General features: G+C 31.2%; 4 protein-coding genes across 4 annotated transcripts; 2 read left to right on the plus strand and 2 right to left on the minus strand.

Moving 5' to 3' along the window:
• The first annotated feature begins 244 nt into the window (after window positions 1-244).
• Window positions 245-2,076, plus strand: LOC108854948 (squamosa promoter-binding-like protein 4). Its single transcript, XM_018628629.2, has 3 exons — window positions 245-641; window positions 1,058-1,223; window positions 1,572-2,076. Exons 1-3 carry the CDS (start codon window positions 325-327, stop codon window positions 1,659-1,661), a joined length of 573 nt encoding a protein of 190 aa, XP_018484131.1. The 5' UTR covers window positions 245-324; the 3' UTR covers window positions 1,662-2,076.
• A 1,146-nt stretch (window positions 2,077-3,222) lies between these two features.
• On the plus strand, window positions 3,223-4,219 carry LOC108855156 (probable membrane-associated kinase regulator 1). The gene has a single exon (XM_018628900.2). The coding sequence runs from the start codon at window positions 3,241-3,243 to the stop codon at window positions 4,081-4,083; it is 843 nt and encodes a 280-aa protein (XP_018484402.2). The 5' UTR covers window positions 3,223-3,240; the 3' UTR covers window positions 4,084-4,219.
• A 15,762-nt stretch (window positions 4,220-19,981) lies between these two features.
• On the minus strand, window positions 19,982-20,806 carry LOC108841242 (ethylene-responsive transcription factor 4). Its single transcript, XM_018614021.2, has one exon. It carries the CDS (start codon window positions 20,666-20,668, stop codon window positions 20,144-20,146), a length of 525 nt encoding a protein of 174 aa, XP_018469523.2. The 5' UTR covers window positions 20,669-20,806; the 3' UTR covers window positions 19,982-20,143.
• Window positions 20,807-26,495: 5,689 nt separating this feature from the next.
• On the minus strand, window positions 26,496-27,488 carry LOC130496680 (protein phosphatase 2C 3-like). The gene is made up of 2 exons (XM_056988989.1): window positions 27,261-27,488; window positions 26,496-27,159 (listed from the first exon to the last, which is right to left on the minus strand). The coding sequence occupies exons 1-2, from the start codon at window positions 27,486-27,488 to the stop codon at window positions 26,659-26,661; spliced, it is 729 nt and encodes a 242-aa protein (XP_056844969.1). The 3' UTR covers window positions 26,496-26,658.
• Window positions 27,489-27,904: the final 416 nt, after the last annotated feature.

Raw genomic sequence — 27,904 nt, forward strand, 5'->3', positions numbered from 1 at the left:
GCGTTTGCGGGTGGTAGCAGGAAAACTAGTCAACTCCATGCTCTAAAACAAACAAACAAATGAAAATGTCAAGAAAATCTTAAAATTTTCTATACCCAATCTACATATGTCTTTTTCTTTCTTCTCCACTAATTATTTTTCTCTGACCTAGCACATCAACGTGATCATGCACTTATTCCACAAGAGAAGCATACAAGAAGACAATGGTACATATCCCTACTTTACTTCACCTTTTAAACACTTTAAAATGGTTCAGCCTCATCAACAATATCATCAAGTCCAATTCCTCAACACTGCTTAACTTACAAGAGCTTCTCTCCAACAATGGATGGTAAGAAAACACAAGGAAAGGGGTATCTGAAAAAGAAGGCTAGTGTGTCTTACCTTGTGGAAGAAGAAATGGAGAATGATACGGATGGAGAAGAGGAAGAGAAGAGGAAAGGTGTGACAGATAGGTTTAAAGGATCTACTGGCAGCAACGATCGTGGCTCATCACGGCTTTGCCAAGTAGATAGATGCACATCTGATCTGAAAGAGGCTAAACAATATCACCGGAGGCACAAAGTGTGTGAAGTTCATGCAAAGGCATCTTCTGTCTATCTCACAGGCGTTAAACAACGGTTCTGTCAACAATGCAGTAGGTACGTGACAAACACAAACGTTACCCTTCAATACGTTTTTTGCGTAATTTTATTTAGTTTTCATAGAGACTATCATGGATTATTCTAGATTTAGACCAAACCTAAAAGAATTATTTATTATTTATTATATATTTTATTTTATTTTTGATTCAAAGTTATTATATATATATATATAAATATCTATAAATTTTTAGATTTAATTATAAAAATTAGATATACAAAAAATCATAAAAACTTGTGGACTTCACTAATTTTATTTTTTGATATAAACGTTTTAAACTAATTTAAACCACTTTAGGATAGTTTAAATTGACTTGAGTCGCTTAAGAAAATTGGTTTGATTATGACCGATTTGTTGTTATGACCACTTTTTAGAAACAATGATTTTATTATATAGATATCTATGTTTGAAACAGGTTCCATGAACTCCTAGAGTTTGATGAAGCTAAAAGAAGTTGCCGGAAGCGCTTAGCTGGACACAACGAGAGGCGAAGGAAGAGCTCCAGTGAAAGTGTTGGAGAAGGGTCAGGTGGTCGAAGAGGAATAACAGCTCAGATGATCCAGAATCAAGAAAGATCAAGGGTAGACATGACATTTCCTATGTCAAACACATCATTCAAGCGACCACAGATTAGATAGAGGAGCTGTCTGCTCTCTCTCTTCTGTCATTATAAATTCTCCTAGAATCTGAAATTGTGGTATCCAACAATGTCAAAAAAAAAAAAGCTGAGTCATGGTATTGACTCCTCCTGGTATAGATGAATAACTAATAAATACCACTCTTATATCTATGTACTATTGCGGTGTTACCTATATCTCTAAATGCTAAGACTTTGGTTTAACCTTGAGTCTACACAAGTCTAGTGTGCCATGTATATTTTCGAAGCTGAATGATGTGTAATGCTAATTGGTAAAAGGTTTTCAATACAGATTCGAGTAAGGAGTGTGGCTTATCCAAAAGCACAGGAGACTAACCGAAAGCTACCACCACGGTCACTGAAGTTTCAGAGCCACGAATGAGATATACATCTTAGGTTTTTCTTGGCTTGACATAAAGAAACTACAAGTAGACTACAAGATTTGAGTAAACGAACGACCATTGCTTCAATTAACTCGTTGAGAGTGCATTATGATACAAGCAAACCTTCTAGATCTTAATTGTCGTTGGACCAAAACGATGTTGGGCTTATCTTTTTCATTAGTTTCGGTTATTACACAACTCATTTGAGTATTGGACAGGTGTAAACTACACAACTTTAATTTTTCTCACAATTACCGAATCATTAATAAATCTGGGGTTCATTAAACGTTAAGCAAACTCGAAGAGTCTTGAGCATGGAGTTTGTTAATCATATAGCAGGTGGTCCTTCGCTAGTCCCCTATATACAGAATGGGCCAGCAATGTTTGCTAAAGAAAAACCCGAATGATAGACAGAAAGCCACCGAGTGAGATCTTTGTCTTGAATTTTGCTTGAGTTTAATGCTCTTTATGTTTTATTTATTCGGAATGTGTATGTATTAAGTATTAACCAATCCTACATGCTTTCATTTATCTTGGGCAAGCAAATTAGTTATTGGCTGGCACCAAAATTTTGCTTTATGAATACAAAATAAATGTACATAGTGAGTTTAGTTGATAGGTTAAGATGGGACAACATTTTTGTTGTATCATCCAAGACTTCTGCTATATTGAAAATCTTGATCCTAATTGGTTGTTGAGCCAGATTGCTTGTGTTAAAAAGGATTATATGAATTATTCACTTGATACTTATATCTCTTTTACTAAATCAAGTTAAAATATTTTTTGTCATAACATATTATATTACTATCATCATCCATCAACACTTTACATTTTCTGTAAAAACATTTTAATAGAATAAATAGGTTGAACTGAAATACTTAAGATTAAAAAAACTGATAGATTATCCGACAAAAACCAAATATTAAAACATCACTAAAATAACTTGTTGAACGTGTCTCAATCTAGACCACAAAGGTCAAAATCTTAATATATGAACTAAAGATTCCATTTGCAAATGACACCAGTTAGATTACAAATAGAGATTTGTTTTCTTTTCTTCTTTTGGTTGTCTTTGTATATTTTTATATAAGCTTTTGCATAAAAGCCATTATTGCTTTCTGCTGAAAACTAATACTTTCGCAGACCGTGTGAGAACCTTCAGAGGTCAAGGAGAGTATGTGTCTCTGACCTTTACAATGCTAAAAAAAGTCATCAAACACCATTACTTCAATAGATTATCAAAAGAAACAAATATAACTATTTACTGATATATAAACAATAAACAAAGTTATACGAAACAAGGAGAAATAGATAATGCCTCGTGACTAAATATCTAAAAGAGAGGAACATGTGGGATCGTTTACGGATCCAGACACTTTAAAGAGGTTAGACAATATCATGACAGGAACACTACATAACTTCGATCTCATTCTTTGATTGTCCCCACAAGAAGTCAAACACTGAGCTGGCAAGTCTTTGACTGCCGTAACAATGTCGCCACGTGCCCCGCTTCAAACTCCTCCCTATATAAACGCAAGTAAAATAAACACATTCACACACAAGTACACCGTTTTACATATGGAGGACGACCGGAAACATCCCCCAAAGTCCGGCGAAAAAGGCCCGGATACATCGCCGGAGATGTCATCCTCCGACTTCGAGTTTGATTCTTTGACTCCTTCTTCCCCTTCACATTCTGAACATTCTCCCGCCGATCACCTTTTTCACAACGGCCGTCTATTACCACACACTTTTCCGATGACCCGTTCGGTGTCACGTACCACCAGCGAAGACACTTTCCGGAGCAGCAGCACGAGCAGCCGGAGTAGTGATAGCAGCAGCCCGACATCTTTTACTCCAAGAACAAGCACTTGCAGTAGTGTCTTCAAAGAAGAGACCAACTTAACTTGTTTTGGTTCTCGGTCTGAGAAGACTAGGAGCGCAAGGTCAGTGACTTGCGGCATGAGAAAAGAGTCATCCTCAGTATTGGATTTAAAGAAGAAACCACCAATGGAAAATGGTAAAAGATTCATGAATACTACAACGACTCATAAGATATCGTATATCCCCACGCAGTGCAAGAGAAAGAAGGCGACGGAGATAGTGACGGCGCAGCTTTATGGGTCGTATACTAGGCGGTGGCAGCATATAACTCCGGTGTTTAAAAGAGAAGGGTCGGTGAAAAGTAATGGAGGAGGGATTAAGGTTGGTGGAAGGAAGAAGAAGAAGAAGACGGTGAGTGGGAAGAAGAAGAAGAAGAAGAAGGCGGAGGAGAAGAGAAGAGGAAGTAAGTTAATGAAGTGGTGGAGAAGGGTTTTAAAGGCGGTGATGTTGGCTTGCAGGGAGTGTCATGCAATGGAGCCTCAACGAGTTGTTAATTATGACGCTGATGTGAAAAAGAAAATAACTAAATGTTCATAAACAATTGCTTTGCGTTTGTTTTGTTTTTACCTATTTGCTTAATTTTTTTCCCAATAAGAACAAATAAAGCGGAAATTAAAACAAAAATACCTACTAGGTGTGAACCCACGCACTTTATGCAGAGTGTGCAGACTAATATAAACTAGGATAATACCTGCGTTTTTTGCAGGATGAATTTATATAATAAAAATTTAAAATATATAGCATTGATAAATTAAAAATGTATATATGTTTAAACTTTTTAATATGCATACAATTATGTTTTTATATAATCATCTATATGTTTGACCGTATTTGTAATTGTAATTATGGACCGAAATCTATTTTGAATTTATAATGAGCTTGATCGATTTGGGTTTAATTTTTTTATCACCTTGTTAATACCTATTAAAACCGTAATGTAGTTATCAAGTGGATTTTTATTACAAAAACAGGTTCTACAATTTTTTAATACTTTACTTTAGCATCACTAAGAAGCATTTTAATGGTTTTATAGCCATCAACTTAGTATTGTTTCCAAAATCAAATTACTTTGTGAGCTTAGTCTTCCACAAATTTTTTTGAAGGGTTTCAACGGAACGGATAAATTGATGCAGCTCATTTACTTGCTTTAAATTGTTAACTAAATATATATATATATATTTAATTTGAATATTTATTAAATAAAAATCTATATTAATACAATTTTATGATCATTTGTATTTTGTTACGACAAAAAAATAAGCTATTGGTCACAAATTTTTCAAAGTGATATTTTAAAATTTCTAAATATAGTTGTTTTAAAAAATTCATAATATAACATTTTATTATTATATGGTTAATGTGATTGTTTAATTTTTTTAATAATATAAAATTAGACAAAAATGAAGAAGAATACAAAAATTGTTATCAAATATTTATTATTCATAATCATTAATTATCATATATACGTTAATCATATTATGTGATTCCATAACTTTTATTTAAGGAAAGTGTAAAAATATTCTTTTGTACACTATTTATCAATTTGATAGTTAGTTTAATAAAAAGTATACCATAAATTAAGATAGACGAACATATTTTTCTAAGAATTCTGAATTTCATTTTCATGGTGACACGTGGCTACAAAATAATATTGTAAAGTTTTTCAATTAATATATAAGGGATATTTGCACTTATTAAAAATTACCTTAATTCACATCTAAATATTATAATGTTTTACCTTGGTGACCACGTTTTTCCATTTTACACATGGATTTACCGTGATACAATTATCTCGAATTCTGTATCAAGTAAGAATATCTTTTCTACTAATAAATACATAATATAAATTTCCATGAATGTAAATCTTCTTATGCGTATTTGGGTAACTCGCATTTATGAATTAAATCACTATCATCGACATTAACTACTCCTTAAACCGAACATATTCAACGGTCAATTTGTTCGGTTCAATTGAAACCCATGACTTATCATCAAACCAAACAGAACACAATAAACAAACCATACACTTCTATTTACATTCTTATGTACATCGATATGTAACTTGGTTTACATGTTCTTTGATGGTTTTGAATGGTTGTGTTCCAACTAATGTTGATACTGAATTGTTAACATAAAGACTAAAGATACATATGGCGACAATGGTCTTTTTAGAAAAGCAAAACTCATATTAACAGTTAACATATATTTTCAATCACAAAACTGCAACATCCCCTATTAACTATCATCTCTTAATGCTTCGTTTTTTATCATGGTTCATAGTTTGTGTTTTTATCTCTTACACATATTGATGCTAGGACTTTTCAAGGGTCCCTATCAAATGATGTAGTATAAAAGATTGTCGAACCAATCCTAAGTGATTCTAATGCAAAGGGAATGCAAGTCTATGCTTAATCTAAGTGCAACCAATTGAGTGAAGTGAACTAAAACTAGACTAGAAATGCAATAAAAGAGTGAACTTTCTTTCTCAATATGAAGCAAGTGGACTCATGGGGCTAGGCATTTGATCTTGGGTGATGCAGATCCAATCTAAAGGTGACAAGCTATCAATCAAGCACTTTCCTTATGCCTAGACACAATACTAAACAAGCTCTATCCCTAGATGAATGTTCATTTGCTAAAGCAACTCAAGCATCAAATCCCTTTGGTTGAATGTTACTAAAGCAATCATGGAGAACAAGTCTACTAGCAATCTTAACACCTTTAACAACAAATCTCTTTGGCAAAGTGCATTAAAAGCATTGAAGAGTTGGTTCAGGCATTTCATCATACACCTTCCGGGCATGAAATGCCTAACGATCTATTTTAGTATGATCAAGACTAAAATAGCATTGAGAACCCTCAACAAGCAAGGAAAGAAATAGATTTAACACTAAACACCATAGATCTTCGCTGATCACCCTTAATCACCCTAGCCCATGAATCCTAGATAGATCTACTCACTAATAGACATGATTAACCCAAAAACCAAAGATGATTCAAGGTTAAACATGCTAGTGAACAAGATAATCCAACAAACACAAAGAAAATAAGATGAAAAAGGATCAAAGATCCAAGCTTTCTTCAAGGTTTACAAATGTGTTTTTGAGAGGAAAAGAGTTCCTTCCCTAATTTGGGATTACAAGAGTATTTATATGGTCTTTTGAAACCTAATGGTACCAATAGAAAAGTCTAAAAACCCCCTTAAAAATCATAAAAACGACCAAGTGATAACACGCAGCGGGGTCTCCGTACCCGGGTCACAACCCCGCTCCAGCCGTTTTTCCTCCATTTCTGTGTAAACCCGAGCGGGGTCTTAACCCCGCTCCGTCACCCCGCTCTGGATACAAAGCGGGGTCGTAACCCCGCTCCGTCACCCCGCTCCAGGCGTACTGTGTTCGAGTATTGATATGCCTCCAGTAGATTGATCATAACTCCTCCAATACAGCTCCAAATGACTTGAGACCACTTCCATTAGAAAGCTATCTCAATTTCCAATGTTCTCCCAGAAGATGGGCTTCAAACGATATCTTTAAGGTCTCCATCCATGTTTATCTTTCAACCTTTTACACCACAAATGCCTCCAAACACTTCCAAAAACTCCATAGCACACTCCAACACCTAATAAAGACTCATGTATGCAAAATGTAACCTAAAGATGACTAAATCCTCATATATATGATCAAAATGTACAAGAATGAATGGCTAAAACAATGTAAATATGCAAGATATCACATATAAGATAATCATTCGCTCATATCCCCTATAGTATAATACATTGTATTACGTAATATCATATAGTTTAATATTGAATGTATCTAGCGACAAATGAAATTCTAATATGGACCAACCAATTTTTCAATTGAATGTAATGATGCCACATATGATTAATTAAGGTTCTAATTGATTGACACGTAGGATGTGGTACTTTTCTAATTCTTACAAAACTAAGGTCATATTTTTAAAATGCTTCCCAAATAATATATAGGGGATATATCTTACAATTTGGTGATTGACTCGGAAGATGATGCTCCAGTTGATCTCCATCCTGCCATAAACATCACTAACAATCCTCATAATTGTGAACCAAACATTCACATAATGACAAGAAGTGGAAGGTCAATTAAACCAATCAAAAAGGTTTTAAAATGGGGTAGAAAACAGATAAAAGAGAGGAATCTAATCTAAAATATCTGCAACACAATCAGTGCGAGAAGACACAGGAGAAAATTCAGTAATTTTATACAGCTTTGGATTAGATGATTTCTTCTTCTAAACTAACTTTTGTGCATACTTTGTTTTTTATTTCTTTTTTGCCAAGGTATCACTTTCTAGGCTTATGTAACCCTAAAATTTCATTTATATGATATTCACAGTTTAGCAAAAAAAAAGAGAGGAAATCATGTCTCGAGAGAGTGCGGTAACCGCAAGTCTTAAGACTTTTTTTGTAATCATCTATGGTCTTCCATCAAGCTTGTAAAACTTTATATGGCCTTAAACCACATCAGCTACATTTAACTTTAATGCATCAAACTAGAGTTTAACCTTGTGCGAGTAGTTTTTCATTTTATAAACTTTGATAATATCATAAACTTTTTGAATATATGATTTATATTTTAATTTTATGTATTGTATATTTATCAAAGCTTATTGTCTAGGTTCTTATTACTTTATTTTGACATATTACAGACTATAACTATAAATTTATTAAAAAAAATAGCATAGAACTTTTTTGTTTTGTAATAATATTATATTATTAATTACGAAATTAATTAATGAATTATTTAATTAAAAATATTTAAAAAGTTCAGTATGATTTGTTAGATTTTTCTCAGTAGATTTTGTTATAACTAAAAATAAAATTCAAATTTATAGTTAAAATTAATTTATTATTAATATATTTATTGATTATTATGTTATATTATGTAATTAATAAAATGGACCTCTTATGACTTTTTATGGTAGATAAAAATAATACTTATTTTTTAATAGAGAAGATTAGTGTCAAAATTGGATTTTATTTTAAATTTTAGATTTTTCATTTAAATCTAAATTCTTAAACGAAACTAGATAATCCCAAAAGTCAACATAAAATGATTTACTTTAATGTGGACTGTGTAATTGATAACATGTTGAATTAGATCCGAGAAAAAGAAGATTTGCGCCTCTCATAAAAAAGGAAGACGAAAAAATTCTATGAATCAAACCATAAAAATTCGACCATTGATTTCGCTTTGTGCTTCTCGAACGAGATCTTTTAAAAAAACAAGATTTTTTAAAGGAATCTCCAACAATGACACTAAATTTAGTGTAATTTCAACACCAAATTTGGTGTCATAGTTGGAGATGCTCTTATAAGATCTTGTTTTGGTGTCAAACTGTTTTTGTCATCTCCAATAATAACACCAAATGTTAAACCAAAAATCGTAATATATATTATTTTATGTTTTCAATTTTAATAAATGTTTATATTTTTATTATTTGTGATTAATAAATAATTCTTTTATCATATTTAGATATTATTTTTGTTAAATTTTTGCTGTTTTATGTTTTATAAAATTTATTTACACTTATATTTTTGGTTAAACGATTATATTTTATGTATTTATTTATAAAATAATATTTATATTCAAAAGTACAAACTATTAAATATTAAAAGCACATAAAATAATATATTTATGATTTTTTATAATATGACTTAATAATACTCATTTAGTAATTCAATAATTAAAAATAATTATGTAAAAATAGTTTAAAATAATAATACAGTATATTTATGTTTAGTTACAAATATGAAATAAGTAATAATAATAATAAAATATTCTTAAAGGAAAAATATAATAAAATATATATTTTAAAGATTTAGTGTTACACCACATTACACCAAATTTGGTGAAATAATGTAAAATTTGATATTTTATTGGAGATGATTACACCAAATTTGGTGTTTTGGTGTCATTGTTGGAGATAACCTAATCAATGTCTACAAAATCAAAATTTGGAAATCAGAGCAGTGTATGTACATAACCACAAACCGGAATTACTATAGTTATTACTGATTTATTCCTATTTATCCATAGATTGCAAGTTGATAACATCTAAAAAGGATTTAAAAGCTTTGAAATCTATATGAAATCATGAGTTTCATGCAAGGCCATTATATATAGAATAGGGCTATTATGTTTTAAGCCCAGCCCAATTTAAATTGAGGTTATAGTAAACTATTACATTGTGTATAATCATTTTATTTTCTGATAAAATAAATCTTATTTTCAAAAAATTGAATCCCTAATATATATATATATATATATATACTCGTTTTACTTTTCTATATATATATATATATATATATGTATTCGTTTTACTTCAGTAAAATTATAAATATTATATTAATTGATAACAATCATCCTTAAAGTGGAATATATATCAATATCAAGTAAATGTTTTCCAAAATTAAAATTTTAACTATTTATCCAGTAATGTTATACCTAAAATCTATTTAATTATAACAATACAAACTAAACTTTTAAGCTACTAATGTAGTATATTATTAATTTTAATTTTGTAAAGTAATATATAGAAATTAAACTATAAAGTTCTCCAAAATAATTCTTACTTTAAATTTTCTTTATTTCTACTTTAAATTTTCTTTATTTTAACTTTTTAAAAAAATAAAAAAAATTGGTAAGTTTTACGAGTGTTAGAACTATTTGGCATATACATCAATTTGTAATGCATATAAAATTGAAAACATAGAATGTCATAATTGGCTTTAAAATGTGTATTAAAAAGGTTAATCATATACCGAATCATATTAATTTGTATGTAAAAATAAATTAGGAAATGGTCCATTTACAAAACTATCAAATGACAAATGACTTATCTAATACATCATTTTATTGTTTCAACATCCAAAAGGATTAGAAAGATCAGCATAGTTTACAAACAATTAGAAAATCGATCACTGATAGATTAAATACTTAAAAACAGCTCAAACTCTAGAAACCAAGAAATGCAAAGAAAAATATTTTAAAAAACAATTTACAAGTACTCATTATGTATACCATCCATGAACATAGTCGTGCACACCTCTTTTCAATTGTTTACCAACGTATCTATACCATTAAAACTTAAGTAGTTTGAGAATTATTTGGAAACATAGATAACAATATAAAAAGAATATAATATTGTTTGTAAACATAGATAGCAGTATATTAAGTAAAAAAATAATGAACTTATGTTATTAAAAAAATTAGAAATCCATTATTTTTATGAGAAACTATATATCAGGATCACTTTTAAAATATACGAAAATAGCATAATCTAATTATTTTAAAACATCTTTTGTCTAACATAATCATAAAACAAAATTTAAATTTTATATACACATTTCAAATCAAAATAATAATTTAAAATTTATTTATATCAAAAATTCATATATAAATATACATATATTCAAAATTTGATTTTTTACTAAAATATTTTCCAATAACCATTATAAAAAATGTTTCAATATATATAAGGAAAATACAATACAAAACCTGATTTCAAACACCAACTTAAATTATGTTTTTTATATTTCACATTAAGTTTTAAAATATAATATATTTGATTATTTATATGAAAGTACATATAAAATACTATTAATTATATGACTATTTATATGATTGTACATGTTGAATATGATTAATTGTATGATGACACATATATGATATATAATAGTCACATGAAAAATAGATAGCAATGCATTTTAATATAAACTAGATTTCGACCCGCGCTTTCAAAGCGCGGGATGTTTTCAAATGATATATATTTGTAATTTTGATTGTGTATCTATATTTAAATGCTATACATAAAGTGTTATATTTAGTGTTCTGTAATCCGATATGGATCTGCGGTTAAACCGATAAAATCGATGACTCATTATGTAATCCGGTTATACTCGTTATTTAAAAATTCTATATAACCCGCAAAAAGCCGCTAAAACCTGAGACTTGGCTACCAGTTGAACCTATGGGCGATCCATTATGTTATATAATTCGACTTAAAGTATCTGGATTCATGAATGTTTAGATGAATGGTAGATATATTATGAACGTGGTGCTCCAGTTTTACAAAAGTTAACCTTAGAAATTTTTAGTCAAACTAATTTATCATTTTGTTGTAAGCGTAATTGATCAATATCTGAGAGGATGCATACTAAAATAGAAATAGATTTGAACATTAATAATTCGTATATGTTTATTACAATTTATTTATTCAAGTTTGAAATAAATATAATTTTTTATTTATCTATTTTTATTGTTCACATGTTATTAGAATTTTCGATGTTTTTTGGTTTATTTTAAAATTTTAATTTAATTTCATTTTAGACGTTTTAATATTTCTTAATTTTTGTTTTGTTATATATTTTATTATATATCTATTAATACTATTTATTATTAGATTTGATATGTGCTTTAAATCAAAAGATTATTTTTTATTCAAACACTTATTTACTCAAAATTCAAAATCCTATATATATAATATATATATATATTATATATAATTTTTTTTAAAGTATATATAATAAAATATAATAAAAGTTTTGTTTTAATAGTATTGATAATTAGTATTTCATATAATTAAATTTAGTCGAAAAAGATTAATGATTTACTGTAAATTTATTATCGCATATATTTCCCAGTACAAAAGTATGAATACTTATTATATAAATTGGAATTTTGTTTGTATAAGAAGATACAACTATTTATATTGTGATTTCTGTTTATAGTCAAATTTAATTTTTATTGAAACATATTAATTTAATATAGCATTACAATTTGTATTATCATCAAGCTTAAAAACTAAATTGGGCGGCCTGCATATATTGATATCTACTAATAATGGGTTTCTCTGTTATTTGAAATGCTTGTATACACTAATACGTGATGATTCAATTCCAAACAAAAAAAATGAAAAAGAACTAAGCAATGTAATCGGAATATGTTTCACAGTCTTAATAACTTTCCTCTGTTTTAACATTATAAAATTCAGTGATTTGTAACCAACGAAAATTATAGTTGCCAAAGTTATTTGAAACTAATAAATATATAAGAAAGTTATGGAAGTTCCTATATTTTTGGTAAGAATTGTTACGATATCCAACTTTAAAGCATGACTTTTTTCTAAAATCAAATTGAATTATAGATGAGAAATTAAAATAAGGAAGTGGCATTCCCTTGTAAATAACTTCAAAACCAATGGCAGAATCCTAATAGTATAGATACATTCGCGTGGATGTGTGGATTAAAGTCTAATATACTATAAATCTATAACAGAAGAGAAAATATTTTGTAACAAAAATGATATTAATCTTTTCAAAAAAAGAAGGATATTGATTAAGGGAAAGAAAAAAATGATATGTTGGACTTACATCACGTGTTTGGGGGCAAAAGCTTTCCAGCGATCATGAAGGTTATAACAGGCAGCTTCCACAGGCTCAGACCGTTTCTGGCTGCAACGGTTTCCTGATTGATACTCGTCATCAACTTCTAAACATTACAATAAAGAAAAAAAAATAGATTGACAAATGGATGAAAAGAAAAAAAAGTAAATTAACAAATGAGAGGAAATTCAAGAAAATTGGTAAGTTTAGAGCACCATCAATCCAAATATTCAACTAATGGTGCTTATTCTTTGTTTAATAATTAAAGTGGTAAAAGTGACTAATCAACTTTACACTTAACAGCTTAAATAAGCACCAACGCTTCTTGTTTCTATTTTTTGTTTATTATTTTTTTTTCTTTTTAATCTAAAAATCACTAAACACCCTTCTTAAGCTACCGCATTAATGGTGCTCTTAGATTTAGTACTACTGGTGGACTAAGAATGTTTGAAGTCCCCGAGTCAACTATCATTTTGCATCCGCTTAAGCAGATTTTGGTGATTATCAAAAGAAGACGATAAATCAACCTCATTATATCAACCAAAACTATATAACAACCTCATTTGTATACAAAGTTATCAACCTCTTTGTAATATGAGAGATCATCAAACCAAGACTATCAAAATTTAGATATTTCTTTGCTAAGAAACCATATTTTCAGGTTATTTCCTCTTTTTCGCATGTTTTATTTTATAACAAATAAAATTAGTAAATATATATATGGGGGTCCATTGAGCTTAGTCTTTATCAGTTTTTGCTAGTTGTGGGACATATCTGACCTTAACACAACAGAGGCGTGATGGGAGGTATATTTCACTCCTTTCCATTTGTATATACCATAACTCACTGCTATCACTGTTTTTAACTAAGTTTGATTTCACTTGATTTCACCGATCTAGCTGATGGTCAAGTGAGGTTGGTGCAGTGGAGTGATAATCTTTTATAGAGTTATTATATTTTATACAATTTTATTTTTAGTTGATTCTTTCATAAATACAATATAAGTAAAACATAAGTAAAATATAAATAAATATGTGGAAAATATAAGAAAAATATAAAACAGATAAATATTTTTGGTTGCTTTACTGTGTAATCTTCTAAAATGAATTAGAGAAAGATGTGTATAAGGGAAATTAAGAGAAATGTAGTTAAAGACACCCTATCCAAATGCATCATGTTTTATGAGAAAACATTAAAATAAAATACAAATTTCATCCATCACAACTTTTTGAAATTATTTTTGAGAAGACAACATTTTAATTATTTACTAGGTGAGAATCAGCACCTTGTACTGACTAAATATACACCCAGCAAATTTTAACTTTAACATAAATTTATTTTTAAATATAAATTATCAAACTTTGATACAATTATTAAATTAAACATGTATTAGTGGAGGGTTTTATTGGTTTTTGTTTAACCAAATCTCAGTTACTTGTTGTGTGAACCTTTTTGTCTTACTGTCTATGCATGATTATTCATTTTGAAAATATTACTTTTCACTTGATCGAGGACATGTACTGATTTTTGTGAGGTTCCTTTCAAGATTGTAGCACTCGATTGAGGACATGTACTGATTTTCGCGAGGTTTCTTTCAAGATTGTAGAGTGGTGATGTTTGTCTAGTTTTGTTTTGTCCGACTCTGGTTCAGAAGTTTTGAATTATTTTACATTAAATTTATAATTTATTATTAAGTTGAATTTACATAATCATGATATAAAGAACTACAAAGTCATAAAGGCAGAAACAGCTGAGAGGTATAAAAGACGAAGTTAAGATCATTATATGTTTCAAGCAAGTAAGCTGAGACATTGTTTGTTCTCTTGGTGAAACAAAGTAGGATTCTAAGAACATTTACTCTACATAATGGAGATAGTTTTAATTTTCCCACAGATTGTATCAATCGAACATAAATGATCTGAATCCCATACTTTATGTGTGCCATTGTTATCAATAAAGCTTTAGTTTAACGTTCCAGTGGTGTGGTTGAGAAGCTTATTTGTCCTTAACTCTAATAAAGAAGTTCTCATTTGTGATTGTGTATTGCCCGTCCAGCTCTTCTTTGTCTTGTTTCTTTGTTGAAACCTTGAAATTGCATTAGCAAAGCCCTCAGGAGTAACCAATGGTTCCCAACACCTTGCTTTGATGGTGTACGTCTATTTTTATTATTTTTATTCTCAAAGCTTATCAAGTCTTTGAATGCTTCTCACTATTTCGTACTTCAGCAATAGTATGTTGTGCAACTTTGTATGGATATATTGATTCAAACTTTATATTAATATTATAAACTATCTAGCTTCAATATCCATATTAACAATTGCTATACTAAATTTTATTTTTTGTTTTATCCTTTTTAAGAGTACATATTTGGATAAAAATCAGAATCTTCTCTATTAACCAAACCATCATTAAACTAATTGGGCATTGAAAACATATTACAGATCGTCACAACTCTTATATAAAACATCGACAAAATAAAAAAATTACCAATAAACATCATATTATTATCAACAAGTTCCTTTGGTTCAAAAGACGAGCTGGTGTGGTTACCAGAGAAAACAGGAACCTACAGTTCTAAATCAGGTTATGCCCTCTCGAAAGTTTACCAGTCAAATATTGATGGAAACTTCAGTTGGAAGAGTTGAATTTGAAATGTTAAGTGCTCCTCGAAGATCAAGCACTTCCTTTGGAAAATGAAGAATGATGCAGTGGCTGTGGGCTCTACCCTGCTCCGTATAGGAATTCAAGTTCCTGGTACCTGTAAGCGCTGTGGAGAACAGGAAACAACTATGCATATTCTCACGCAATGCGCTTTTGCCGATAAGGTCAGGGAGCTGGTACCATCGTTATTCACCCCTGCAGTAATCTCGACTACAGATCTTTTTAGGCTATGTAGAAGACTAGTCAACCTCCCACCATCAGGTTTAACAGCTCTCTTATGCCCTTGGATTTTATGGCTGTTTTGGACTAACATGAATAAGTTCCAATTTGAGGACAAGTCTTTCTCTGAAACAGAACTTGTTACAAGGGCCCTTGTTTTAGCTAGAGAATGGCAAACTACCGCTCTACCTATAGGTCCACGGTTTGATTAGCCTAAAGACTGTCAGCCGAACACTAGACCTCTGACTCTCAGCAACGAAGAAGTGAACACTGATGCCATTTTTTGTTATGTTTATGCTGCTTGGAATAGTGTCTCTGCTACAGGTGGTTGCTACGATTACTCTGGTCACACCCTTCGACAGAGTTCTTCTTCCCGCCGTTACGTAGCTTCCGCCTTGGTTGCAGAAGCAATCTCTGTTGCTGTCCTTGCAGGTGTTAAAGACTTGATCTGTTTTTAGACTCTAAAAGTCTAGTTGCTATGCTCACAGGAAACTCATCAGTCAGTGAACTCCAAGGAATCTTTCGTGACATCTCTTTGTTAGGCCTATCCCTATCATCTGTCTCTTTTAAATTTGTTTCTCGTTCATGTAATGAAGCTGCTGATTGCCTAGCGAAAAACACTCTTTATGTTGCATCAACCTCCATTGAGGAGTGCGACTAACTCTGTTTCTTTAAATTATAAATGCAAGGTTTGATATATATATATTAGATAAATTTAAAAAAGATTCTATTTGAAGTTTGCAAAACTCATTTTAAGGTGTTCTTTTCTTCTTTTTTTTTTTGTCACAACGGTGTTCTTTTCTAAAAACAGAATTTCAAACTTAACTTCAAAATTATTTATATTTTACACTATGATCCTTATATTTTTCAAATTAATGTAAACTCATAAAACATTTATAAGCATCTAACACATATATAAGAACATTACAGCAATGTTAATTAATAAAATCTTACGCTAAAAATAAAATTATAATTAGAAATACATAATTAAATATTAAAATACAAGCAAAATACCATATTATTCTATAAAATTATTTTCGTAATTCATATATGATCAGTTAGTGTATTTTGAGATAAAAAATGACTCTCTTTATATTAATTTGTGGATTACATTAAAAAAAAGAGAGTTGGAAAACTAGAAGCGCAAACGACAAAGTAGAACATGCATTCAAGTGTGCATGATACACGAAATTTGTTTAAAAAGTATTTTGGAGATTTTAGGGTTCCCGGAGCAAATTTACCATTCTATTAGTACTTTTGTAACATTTAAATTTGTGTAATAATTATGTTTTCATGTACCTTATTAAAAATAATATTAATTTTATTTTTTAATTTTCATGTTATCTAATTCTAGTTTTAAAATATTATAAATCTTGTTTTAAAATATTTATTTTATTTTATGTGTAAAACTTAAATTTATAAAAATTAATTAAAAATATTTCTGACATAAAAAAATTAAAGATTAAAACGATAAAAATAAAATATTTAAGAATCACAAATGTGATGTGTAATTGTAAAGATCAAAATGTAATAAAATAGAACTTTAAATTTGAAAATTTTAAGTTTTTCTTTTAGAACAAAAAATTATATATTTGAAGTTAAATAATGTATTTTGGAGATGTTTTAAGGTATTATCACCAGTTTCAGATGATTGATAACGTCATTTAATTCTCTTTGGCGGTCTACTTGCATTTTCTTGCAGAACAAGCTAACAACTTTCCACTTGCTTCTCCAAAACCCGCTTAAGGTCTTTGTCTCAATGGCATAAAGACTATGCATCTCATGATTCCTCCGACATAAAATCTAATACTGAAGGTAATGATTTATTAGAGAAATGAGGCTTGAGGCTGTTAATATCTCTACTAGTTAAAAAAAAAAATCTCTACTAGTTCTCTATCCATATGCTGCTAGCTTGATCTCCCGCTCAACACAGAATATGGCAGTAGATCAGTAAGTGGTTCCTTGATGGCCCGAGAAATGGTCAAAACATAGACTTTATATTATTTTATTGAAATTTTATAGTCACAGTCAGAGTTAAGAAAAAATGGAGTTTTGTATGTACGCCGTTATCATCTACGTGGATCAAAACACCCTAAACAGCGGCTATATATTAAAAGGATCCAGTTATCTAAGCTGACGTGCCTAGAGTTACTGTCTTTCGCCTTCCATATCTGATCAACACATGTCGCTACACGTGACGATGTCACATTGGGCGTTATTGCATCTAAGAAATTTGTGTGCGCATCTTTATTCTTTTAATAACTTACTACTTATTTCAAGCGAATCCCTCTGTTTCTGATTGTGATATGGGATCCTCCGAGTCCGACAATATTTAAAATGGTTTAGACTGTAATCTTGAAGAAAAAGATCAATTTTATAGTTCTTATTGTTTGTGTAAGTTTATACAAGATTTATTCAAATATATATATGCAAGATGATGTGTGCATCGTCGCCCCAGCACCCGAGTGACATGACATATCATAGTTCATACGTACTATCTCTAATATATTTTTGTTATTTTTTTATATTACAGAAACTTTATAATAGAAATAAATTTATATTAATGTATTCATCTAAAATAGCATATTCTTAAATATATTTTTGTCTATGTTCTTGTAATTATCCTTTTTAAATATAAAGTAAAAATAGATTAATGTTTTTTTTTCTTTTTCATACATGAAAATGGCATTTTCTATTTATAAGAAGAAACATAAATGAATTAAAGTATAATTAATTTTAAATAGTACTCCCTGCGTTTCATATTACATGTCGTTCTAACCTTATGCACACAGATTAAGAAAGCATTTAGTTTTACATATTTCCAAAATAAAAACACTATTACCAATACACTTAACCATGTATCAACCAATAGAAAACTGGAAAAGAGAATATTGGTCAATAAATTTTGCATTGAAAACCGAAAACGACACTTATTTTGAAACAAAAAATTTCCTCTAGAACGACATATAATTTGAAACGGAGGGAATAGTATTATAGAGATAAATATATAAATAAGTTGAAAATGGTATTTTGGATGGAATTTGGTTGACCGGCGGGGGGGGGGGATGTCATTGTCTATCTATGGGTAATAACTTTTAACTTTTTTTTGACCCCAACATAAATTTTCATCCACACCTCACGTTTCTGATCCTTAGCCGCACGAATCATAACAAAATTGAATATCAGTTAATAATTTTTTCTATTCACGTAGTTCAACAGATTGATTGTTGTTTAAACCGGAATTTGGACCGACGTATATACGAAGTATAGTACTGTATTTTAGTTTGATAGCTATCTATGCTTTAACTGAGTTTCCAGAAAATGTCAACAATTTATTTCAAATGTTATTCTACCGGTTGTTATGGCTTCTAACAACTAAAATAAGCAGAATACGTGAAAGAGATAAGTAGACCCAATTCAAAACTTCTTAATTCCAAAACACAGAATAAAAAAAAGAAGGAAGCAACTACCACGTCTACCCATGTGGAAATTATAGTTTAGTTCCAGCCGTTGGATCTAGGGATAGTGCTTGCTTATACGTTTTGATAGCAAAGCTGGCGACAAGAATCCAATCAGATCTCACCTTCTTTGTCTCTCATTATGAAGCCACCCTATCCATCTCAACCGTAGAAAACGTCATCGTTTACCGTTTCAAACTTGTTAACAAAAACATGCATGACTAATTCTTCAGGTTCGTCGACGTTCTGCAAACTCATCAGTAAAAGTCAAAAGATTGTCGAAACTGTGAAGGTAGTAGGGCCCATGAAGATGACGTAAAGCTGTAAAGAAGTATTCTTCTAACATACGCCGCAGCCAAAGATGGGGTCCTCCCACGACTGGTGCTTGTGTGCATGACACTTGGTCCATTGTTGTCAAGCCGACGCCTAATACTACAACTATTTTATTTATTTATCTCTAATAAAATATACAACTATTTAATTTTTAACCCAAAAAGCACTATAATATTTATCCTTTTCATTGTCTACCATTGAAATAGATGACAAAGACACACCTTTTCCAGAATTTGTTTGGCTATTAACTTATCATTTATAGCATATACTAAAACCTTTGAAAATGTAGTAACATTGTTTACATGTACGACTTTGAGAAACCAGTAGCAGAAAAAAGAAAGATCATAACAAAAGTTCATATCTTATGTTATGCGTTGATAATATATACATAACGACTTTCCCATGTCAGTTTATTAATTAACTACTATCTCGATTTTTCTTCTCAGAATATGGATAATATATTTTCTTAGATAGAAAAAAGATACTAGGAGGACCTTACGGCCTATTCCGCCGTCGGTGGAGCTAAGGTAAGATCCAGATTTAACGGCTGAGGTTTCTTCTCACCTCCACACGTACCAGCCGGTGGAAACGCTTTCATGCTATTATAGAAGTAAACAGGACGCGCTACGGGAACCTGATACCACGCACCGCCGCCACCACCTCCTAAGCTGAGCTCGAGATGCGGAAGTGTAGCTAGTCGAGCCGCGGTGGGAGAGGCGGAGTCGACGGTACTACTCTGACTAGGACTACGAGCGAACCCACCGTCTTTATTCGCGTTAAGCTCAAGAAACGTCGGCGGAAAGTTGGTCTTGGCCTTAGCGCCGCGAAACTCTCGAGCTGCAGCGTCGTAGGCACGCGCCGCCTGCTGAGCCGTGTCGAATGTTCCGAGCCAGACCCGAGTTCTCTTGACCGGGTCTCGGATCTCCGCCGCGAATCTTCCCCATGGACGTTTCCTCACGCCTCGGTAACGAGACTCTTTCCCATTGCTCTCCACCGGGTTAGGGTCGGGTTTCAAACCCTTTTTCATTTTGAGAAGATCGGTGAAAGAGTCTTGTGGTAATGAGAAAACAAGTGTCTTTTTATAGGGAGAGTAAAGCGAACGAACGCTCCTTTTAGGGAGCTTTCCTGTGAATAGTCATTTGCATGGTTTATTACAGTGAACCGGTTTTCTTGGGTTTCCTTTTGTATCCTCCACTTATATATAGCGACTAGGTAGTAACCCGCGCCTTGCGCGGGATGAGATGGTTAGATCAGCAATTTTTCGAAAATATTAGAAAGTATATAAATATAGTTTGGAATTTGGATTTTGTGTGTTTTTTTGTGTTTAATTTTGGTGGTGCTGATTTTACGGTATAGACATCACTGAGATAGAAACATATATAAATCATTTACTTGAGTGACATGTAAAAATTTACTGGAACATAAGAGTAAACACAAAACATGTTACTTGGCAACTGTGAAAGCATGTAATCATTTATTTTATCAACTTCATCATTTGTGGGAGTGAGAATGGCTCGATGTCTATACAAATCCTTAACTGTTGAGGTTTGAAAAGCTTGTCCATAAACCTCTTTTTCCATAGTCTCAATAGTTTATACATATCACCGGTGTGATTTATCTTACTCTGATTCATTTGCAAGAACTTGCATATAAATATATAATTATTATTGTACAATTTGATTTTCATATGCATGATTTTTGTATAATAACATACCTTCCTCGTAGGTCATTGACTTCAAACATGTAAGGATTCCACAGAACTTGGCTGTATTCTTTGAACCATGTAAGAAGAACTGATTTTGTGTATAATATCTAATTCGAGTAAGATAAATATTATTAATATCTAATCAAATTATATGTACGTAAATATTTGTGTAATCACACTTTTTGCATAGGTTTTATGTATAAATATTATTAATATATAATCAAATTATTATGTATGTAAATTTTTGTGTAATCAAACTTGTTCTATATTTCTTTCTTTGCATCTTACTCTCGAACTCATTTTGTCTATCTCTCTATGTCTCTCTCTCTATGGCTCTCTCTCTCTCTCTCTCTCTCTCTCTCTCTCTCTCTCTCTCTCTCTCTCTCTCTCTCTCGGTATCCCCCTCATCGTAAACCCTTTTTTTTAGAAATATAAAAATGTAAACATTCTTTTAATTCATCGATTATCTTTTAACTACCACAATTTGTTTTATATAGGAGTGTTTCCTAGTTTAATATTTTATCATGAATTTTTCTTGGGTGAATTACCAACTAATCATAGTTTGTCAATTAATGTACAGTTTTATAAAATTTAAATAAATAAAATAATAATAATTTGTGTTAAGTTTTTTAAATAAATGAAAAATATTAGTAGCTGCCAAAAGATGAATTTTTTTTAACAATTTTAAAACCGTCACAAAAGAGTAAATCATAAATATTAAACACTATACCCTAAACCCATGGACAAAACTTAAACCCTTGGGTAAAAATCCAAACACTAAACCCTAAATTCTTGGATATACCCTAAACCCTTGGGTAAATCCTAAACACTAAATTGTAAACTCTTGGGTATACCCTAAACACTCTCTCTCTCTCTCTCTCTCTCTCTCTCTCTCTCTCTCTCTCTCTCTCTCTCTCTCTCTCTCGGTATCCCCCTCATCGTAAACCCTTTTTTTTGAAAAATATAAAAATGTAAACATTCTTTTAACTCATCGATTATCTTTTAACTACCACAATTTTTATTTATATGGAAATGATTCCTAGTTTAATATTTTATCATGAATTTTTCTTGGGTGAATTACCAACTAATCATAGTTTGCCAATTAATGTACAATTTTTTTTAAATATAATAAATAAAATAATAATAATTTGTGTTAAGTTTTTAAAATAAAAGAAAATATTATTAAAAAGATGAATTTTTTAACAATTTAAAACCATCACAAAAAATTAAATCATAAACACTAAACACTATACCCTAAACCCATGGGTAAAAATCCAAACACTAAACCCTAAATTCTTGGATATACCCTAAACACACACTCTCTCTCTCTCTCTCTCTCTCTCTCTCTCTCTCTCTCTCTCTCTCTCTCTCTCTCTCTCTTGGTATCTCCCTCATCGTAAACCTTTTTTTTTTGAAAAATATAAAAATGTAAACATTCTTTTAATTCATCGATTATCTTTTAACTAACACAATTTTGATCTATATGGGAATGTTTCCTAGTTTAATATTTTATCATGATTTTTTGGGGTGAATTACCAACTAATCATAGTTTGCCAATTAATGTACAATTATTTAAAATATAATAAATAAAATAATAATAATTTATGTTAAGTTTTTAAAATAAATGAAAAATATTAGTAGCTGCCAAAAGATGAAATTTTTTTAACAATTTAAAAAACAGTCACAAAAGAGTAAATCATAAACATTAAACACTATACCCTAAACCCTTGGACAAAACTTAAACCCTTGGGTAAAAATCCAAACCCTAAACCCTAAATTCTTGGATATACTCTAAACCCTTGGGTAAATCCTAAACACTAAATTGTAAACTCTTGGGTATACCCTAAACACTCTCTCTCTCTCTCTCTCTCTCTCTCTCTCTCTCTCTCTCTCTCTCTCTCTCTCTCTCTCTCTCTCTCTCTCGGTATCCCCTTCATCGTAAACCTTTTTTTTTGAAAAATATAAAAATGTAAACATTCTTTTAATTCATCGGTTATCTTTTAACTACCACAATTTTTATTTATATGGAAATGATTCCTAGTTTAATATTTATGCGTGGCGCTGATTCATAGATAATGACCGGACTCTGGAAGGATCTCCCAGAGAAGATCCACCACAAGGTCTCGGAGAATTGGATCAGCGCCACTCTCCTCCTCACTCCTGTCCTCGGTATTTATTTCCTGTTTCTTCTATATATATTTTTTATTTTTATAAAAATCCTTTCGAGAAAAATAAATATATTCACAAACTCTCTCTATAAAGAAAAATATATACAACTTACTGCCAAGAATGAAATGAAACCCATTAGTATTATTCATATATGTCTTTCTATATGTAGATTTCAAAATTATATTTACTTTTTGTTTAAGATAATTGATGATGCATTATGTAGTTAGAGTTAGAGCTGTGCAAATCAAACCAATTATGTAAGCAACCGATGGTAACATTTTTTTAAGAAATGAGTGTCTAGTTTAATGTGAACGTATATTCATCCGAGAATCTCTGATAACCTGTGCCTTGCACGGGATGAGATAATTTTTAAGATATTAAGACGTTAGGTATATTTATTTTGGATATCAGTTTAGTTTTGGGTTGTTTTCGGGTTTTAAGATCCTATGATATAGATACATTCTAAATTCATATTTATTTTTGTTTATTCGGTTAAAATGGTTGAGATTTTTGGTGTTTTAGTGATAAACTAAAGACTATTTGTATTTGTTTGATTTCATGTTCTTTGAATTTTAGACAATTCTAATATAAACCAATTGTTTCATATTATAAATTATAAAAAAATCATAATAAAATCAAATTTATATAACTGTTGAAGAAAGCTAAGATGCCTATAAAACAATTCATTTCATTACAATTTGGTTAATTGTGAAATGAAGATTTTAAAATAATAATATTATATATTACGCCTGATTTAGAATCTTCACCTCACATTTTGTTATATAAGTACTAACTTTAATGTGCATATTTGTGTGTATGTAAATTTTTTTTTAAAGTGTTTCATCGCTATATACATATAGCGTTAACTAATATTGAAAGAAATGTTTGTTCATATAACAAATGAAAGTTTTAATTTTTAAATTAAAATTAATTAAATATAAAATATACTTAGTCATTACAAAATATTTTTTTAAATAATGACAATTAAATTATATACATAAATCGTTGTATAAAAATATATACATAAACAATAACATTAATATATCTACACATTGAACCTGCTGAGTTTAATTCTTACAATGTATTAAACATAAGGCCAATGAATTTTAACAATCAAGCATTATGTTTTAACATTTATTTTTCAATTTGGTCTGCGTAAAACATCTTCACAACCGACGAAAAAAAAAAAACTTGAAACTTAGACATGTTTAAATAAAGAAAACGAAATTTATAAAATGTATTCAGGTGAAGAGTAAAGATGCCTACATTGGAGTCAATAAAAACCATTTCAATAGTTAGACCACTACCAGCAGAATATTGCTTCCACAAATAAAGGATCTTAACCATAATCTTCCACATTGACTTGAATAGTTTCAAATCAGACACATAAGTTACCGCAACCATTATAGGAGAATGAGATAAACTTGTTAAGGTTTCGGGTGTAGTGAATAAATAAAATTATGTGGAGCAGTGAGTCTTATATAGGTTTACTAAACCTAATTCAATAAATGTGGTATCTTGGTATAATATCGTATTTAATGAAAAATATTTTTACCTTACCAATCACTCTTAGATATATAAATTTCCATAACAAAAAATGTGAAATATATGACATTTAGTATCATCAATTTACCTTGCTAATCACTCATAAAATATAAATATTGTCCAAACGTTAATGCTAGCCGGTCTAATTCGGGATGGATAGAATTCATTGATATCGGTTTAAAAATCTTAACCATATTATTAAAATTCATGTGTAATAGAATTGTAGTATTTCATTCGCTTAAAAATTTACGTGTACTACATGAGAATGACTCGTAAAGCATACTTGACAATGGGAGACTGTAGTAAGAACTCTTATAGTTTGTATAGAATGTGTTATCGCTTGTGTCAAACTGTTATTGTTTGTGAAAACAAATGCTACAATGTCTCGAGACCCGTACTTCGCTAAATGCAGAGACTGTCGGGTCAAGAACAGAGTCTGCGGGTTCAACACAACCCACCCGAATCAAGACTTGATCTGTTACTCCTCTCAAAGAGAGACAACAACAACAACGACGTCCCGGTGATATGCCTCATCTTCGCTTTAACATGTATCCTCTTCGCCATCTCCGTAGCGGTAGCCATCTTCCGATCAAGAAGAGCGAGCTTATATTAGTTATTTTTTTATGAAATTTTCTTCTTTTCGTAGATATTTGAAACTTGTTAAGCAAGAAAATAAATATTGTTATCTCTACTTAAAAAATTGTTAATTTTAATTAATAAAAAGGTCCTCAAATAAATCCCACACAAAACGCCAAAAATACCAAAAATACCAAGGACGAAGATTAATAAAAGGGTTAGATATATACAAAGTTCATAACGTAAACAATTGTTCTCGATCTTCTTCTTCTTCTTCATCTGTATACCATGGAGTTCTTTATATCGTTCTGATATACCATCTGAAGATTATGTTATTCAAACATAGACGGTCGTCACGATAATGCCCATGTTATTAAATAAAAAATATGTTTGAAGATTATGTTATTCTAACAGACCAAACTCATCAATTAACAAAACCGTTCTTGCATGAATTAAAAATGCAAAGGAACGTGCATGAATTGATAACAAAAACAGATTGTATGAAGTCATTATCTCTTCATTTTATATAGTTGATCATTAATAAAACCTAAGAGAGACTTCGACCAACCAACCTCGCAACTCATCAACTGACCACAAAACTATATATTTACGTGAAAAAACAGAGAAGATACTGAGAAGAAACTGAGAAAAAACTAAGACGATGCGGAGAAGAAACAGAGGCAATTGCGCGAGGTTTATATATATAACTCATCAACACGATTGTTATGATCTTGCTCATGTCTTTTTCTTTTTTTGTTTGTCGATTACACAACTAAAAAAGGCAAAAACGATGGTCCAGAACAAAAAAAAGAAAACAACCATACCCCGATTTAACCGGTTTAACGAAACCGAGATTTTTTTTTCAACTAATGCTTTTTCCCCTTTAGGGTTTGGAGATGAACCGAGGTGCCTTCGTCCCAGTGAAACCTCCACACACTTGACTTGACCCAATGAAAAAAAAACAAAAGAATCATATTTAAAAAAAAAAAGACGGTGGAGTAATGAGATAGATTAGTGTCAGCTCAAGCAACGTGTCTTTTTCTTCTTCTTCTGAGATCAACGACCACGACGCTTACGTTGTCGCTACTATGCTTAGCCAACGCCAGCTTCGTCAACAACACTGACGCCTCCGTGCATGCTTTGTCCGCGATCTCTCCTTTCTTCCCGCTCTTGCTCGACCCCACCACCACCTTCTCATCCTCTTTCCCGTCACTACACTCGTCCTGAGTTTCTCGTCGCCTTCCACGGCCACCACCTCTTTTGTTAAGATACATGTGCACCATCGCGCACGCCGCCTCGTTCGTCACCACGTCCCATAATCCGTCGCTCGCTAGAATAAGAAACTCATCTTCTTCGGTCCGGTCCGTCACAGTAACTTCCGGCTCCGAACTCACGTATGGTTTCAAGTAATTATCACCTATGGCTCGTGACATGACTAACACGCCTAAGACTCTTGGACCATCCCAGTATATCACTCTCCCCCCTGCTTCCTGGATCCGATCCAACTCGTCAGGACGATCCGGCTGTTTATTTAAAACACAAAACAAAACAAAAATTAACACCACAAAAAAATAAACAAATTAAGAAAGATATGTTTCTCTCTAGAGAGAGCAGAGACGCTGACCTTGTGATCTGTGGATAGAGGAACTGGTTTTCCATTCCTACAGAGAACTGCTCTGGAATCGCCGCAGTTAGCTACAACGATCTTCTCCGGAGTAACGACGGAGACAACGGCGGTGGATCCGACAGCGTCGCAATCTGGCGTTTGAAGCTCGCAACTGCAGTTAGCGCTCATCACGGTTTCGCCCCAACTAACAACCTCATTGTCCATGCGCGCGAAGCTATGCTCCATTGGCAATGACACACAAGAATCCTCAAAGTGTTTCGCATGAAAACATTGGCAGAAGACGGCAAGAATGACTCAGATCCATTGGCAATATGCTGCACTCGGATCCTCAAAGTGTTTCGCATGAATGAAAAAAAAATGGGTTACGTTTCTTCTTATGGAACCAAATAAGGAAACAAAGCAAAGAATTAAATATTTCGTTTTTCTTAAACTCCCTCACAGAGTGACACGTGGATCCGAGCCTTCTCATGCATTTTCACCAAAATCGTTTAAGGAAAGCCTTAAAAATGCTTCTCCTTTAATATATAGGGGATGTGTTTACTTCTTTCCTGGAAAAAAGAAAAAATTGCTGTCAACTTTTTTTGGGTGTAAATTGGGAGGAATTTGGGCAGACCCTAATCTCCCCTGAAGCCCATGATCCA

Source organism: Raphanus sativus, chromosome 1, assembly GCF_000801105.2.
Source record: "Raphanus sativus cultivar WK10039 chromosome 1, ASM80110v3, whole genome shotgun sequence".
Classification (NCBI taxonomy): domain Eukaryota; kingdom Viridiplantae; phylum Streptophyta; class Magnoliopsida; order Brassicales; family Brassicaceae; genus Raphanus; species Raphanus sativus.

What these genes read in the sequence shown, in the direction of transcription:
- LOC130496680 (XM_056988989.1), bottom strand. Translation starts at nt 27,488, where the DNA reads ATGGAGCATAGCTTCGCGCGCATGGACAATGAGGTTGTTAGTTGGGGC. An exon ending in CTCTATCCACAGATCACAAG is followed by an intron (nt 27,160 to 27,260) that starts GTCAGCGTCTCT and finishes TTAAATAAACAG; the next exon opens with CCGGATCGTCCTGACGAGTT.
- LOC108841242 (XM_018614021.2), bottom strand. Translation starts at nt 20,668, where the DNA reads ATGAAAAAGGGTTTGAAACCCGACCCTAACCCGGTGGAGAGCAATGGG.
- LOC108854948 (XM_018628629.2), top strand. Translation starts at nt 325, where the DNA reads ATGGATGGTAAGAAAACACAAGGAAAGGGGTATCTGAAAAAGAAGGCT. An exon ending in TTCTGTCAACAATGCAGTAG is followed by an intron (nt 642 to 1,057) that starts GTACGTGACAAA and finishes TGTTTGAAACAG; the next exon opens with GTTCCATGAACTCCTAGAGT. An exon ending in AGAATCAAGAAAGATCAAGG is followed by an intron (nt 1,224 to 1,571) that starts GTAGACATGACA and finishes TTTTCAATACAG; the next exon opens with ATTCGAGTAAGGAGTGTGGC.
- LOC108855156 (XM_018628900.2), top strand. Translation starts at nt 3,241, where the DNA reads ATGGAGGACGACCGGAAACATCCCCCAAAGTCCGGCGAAAAAGGCCCG.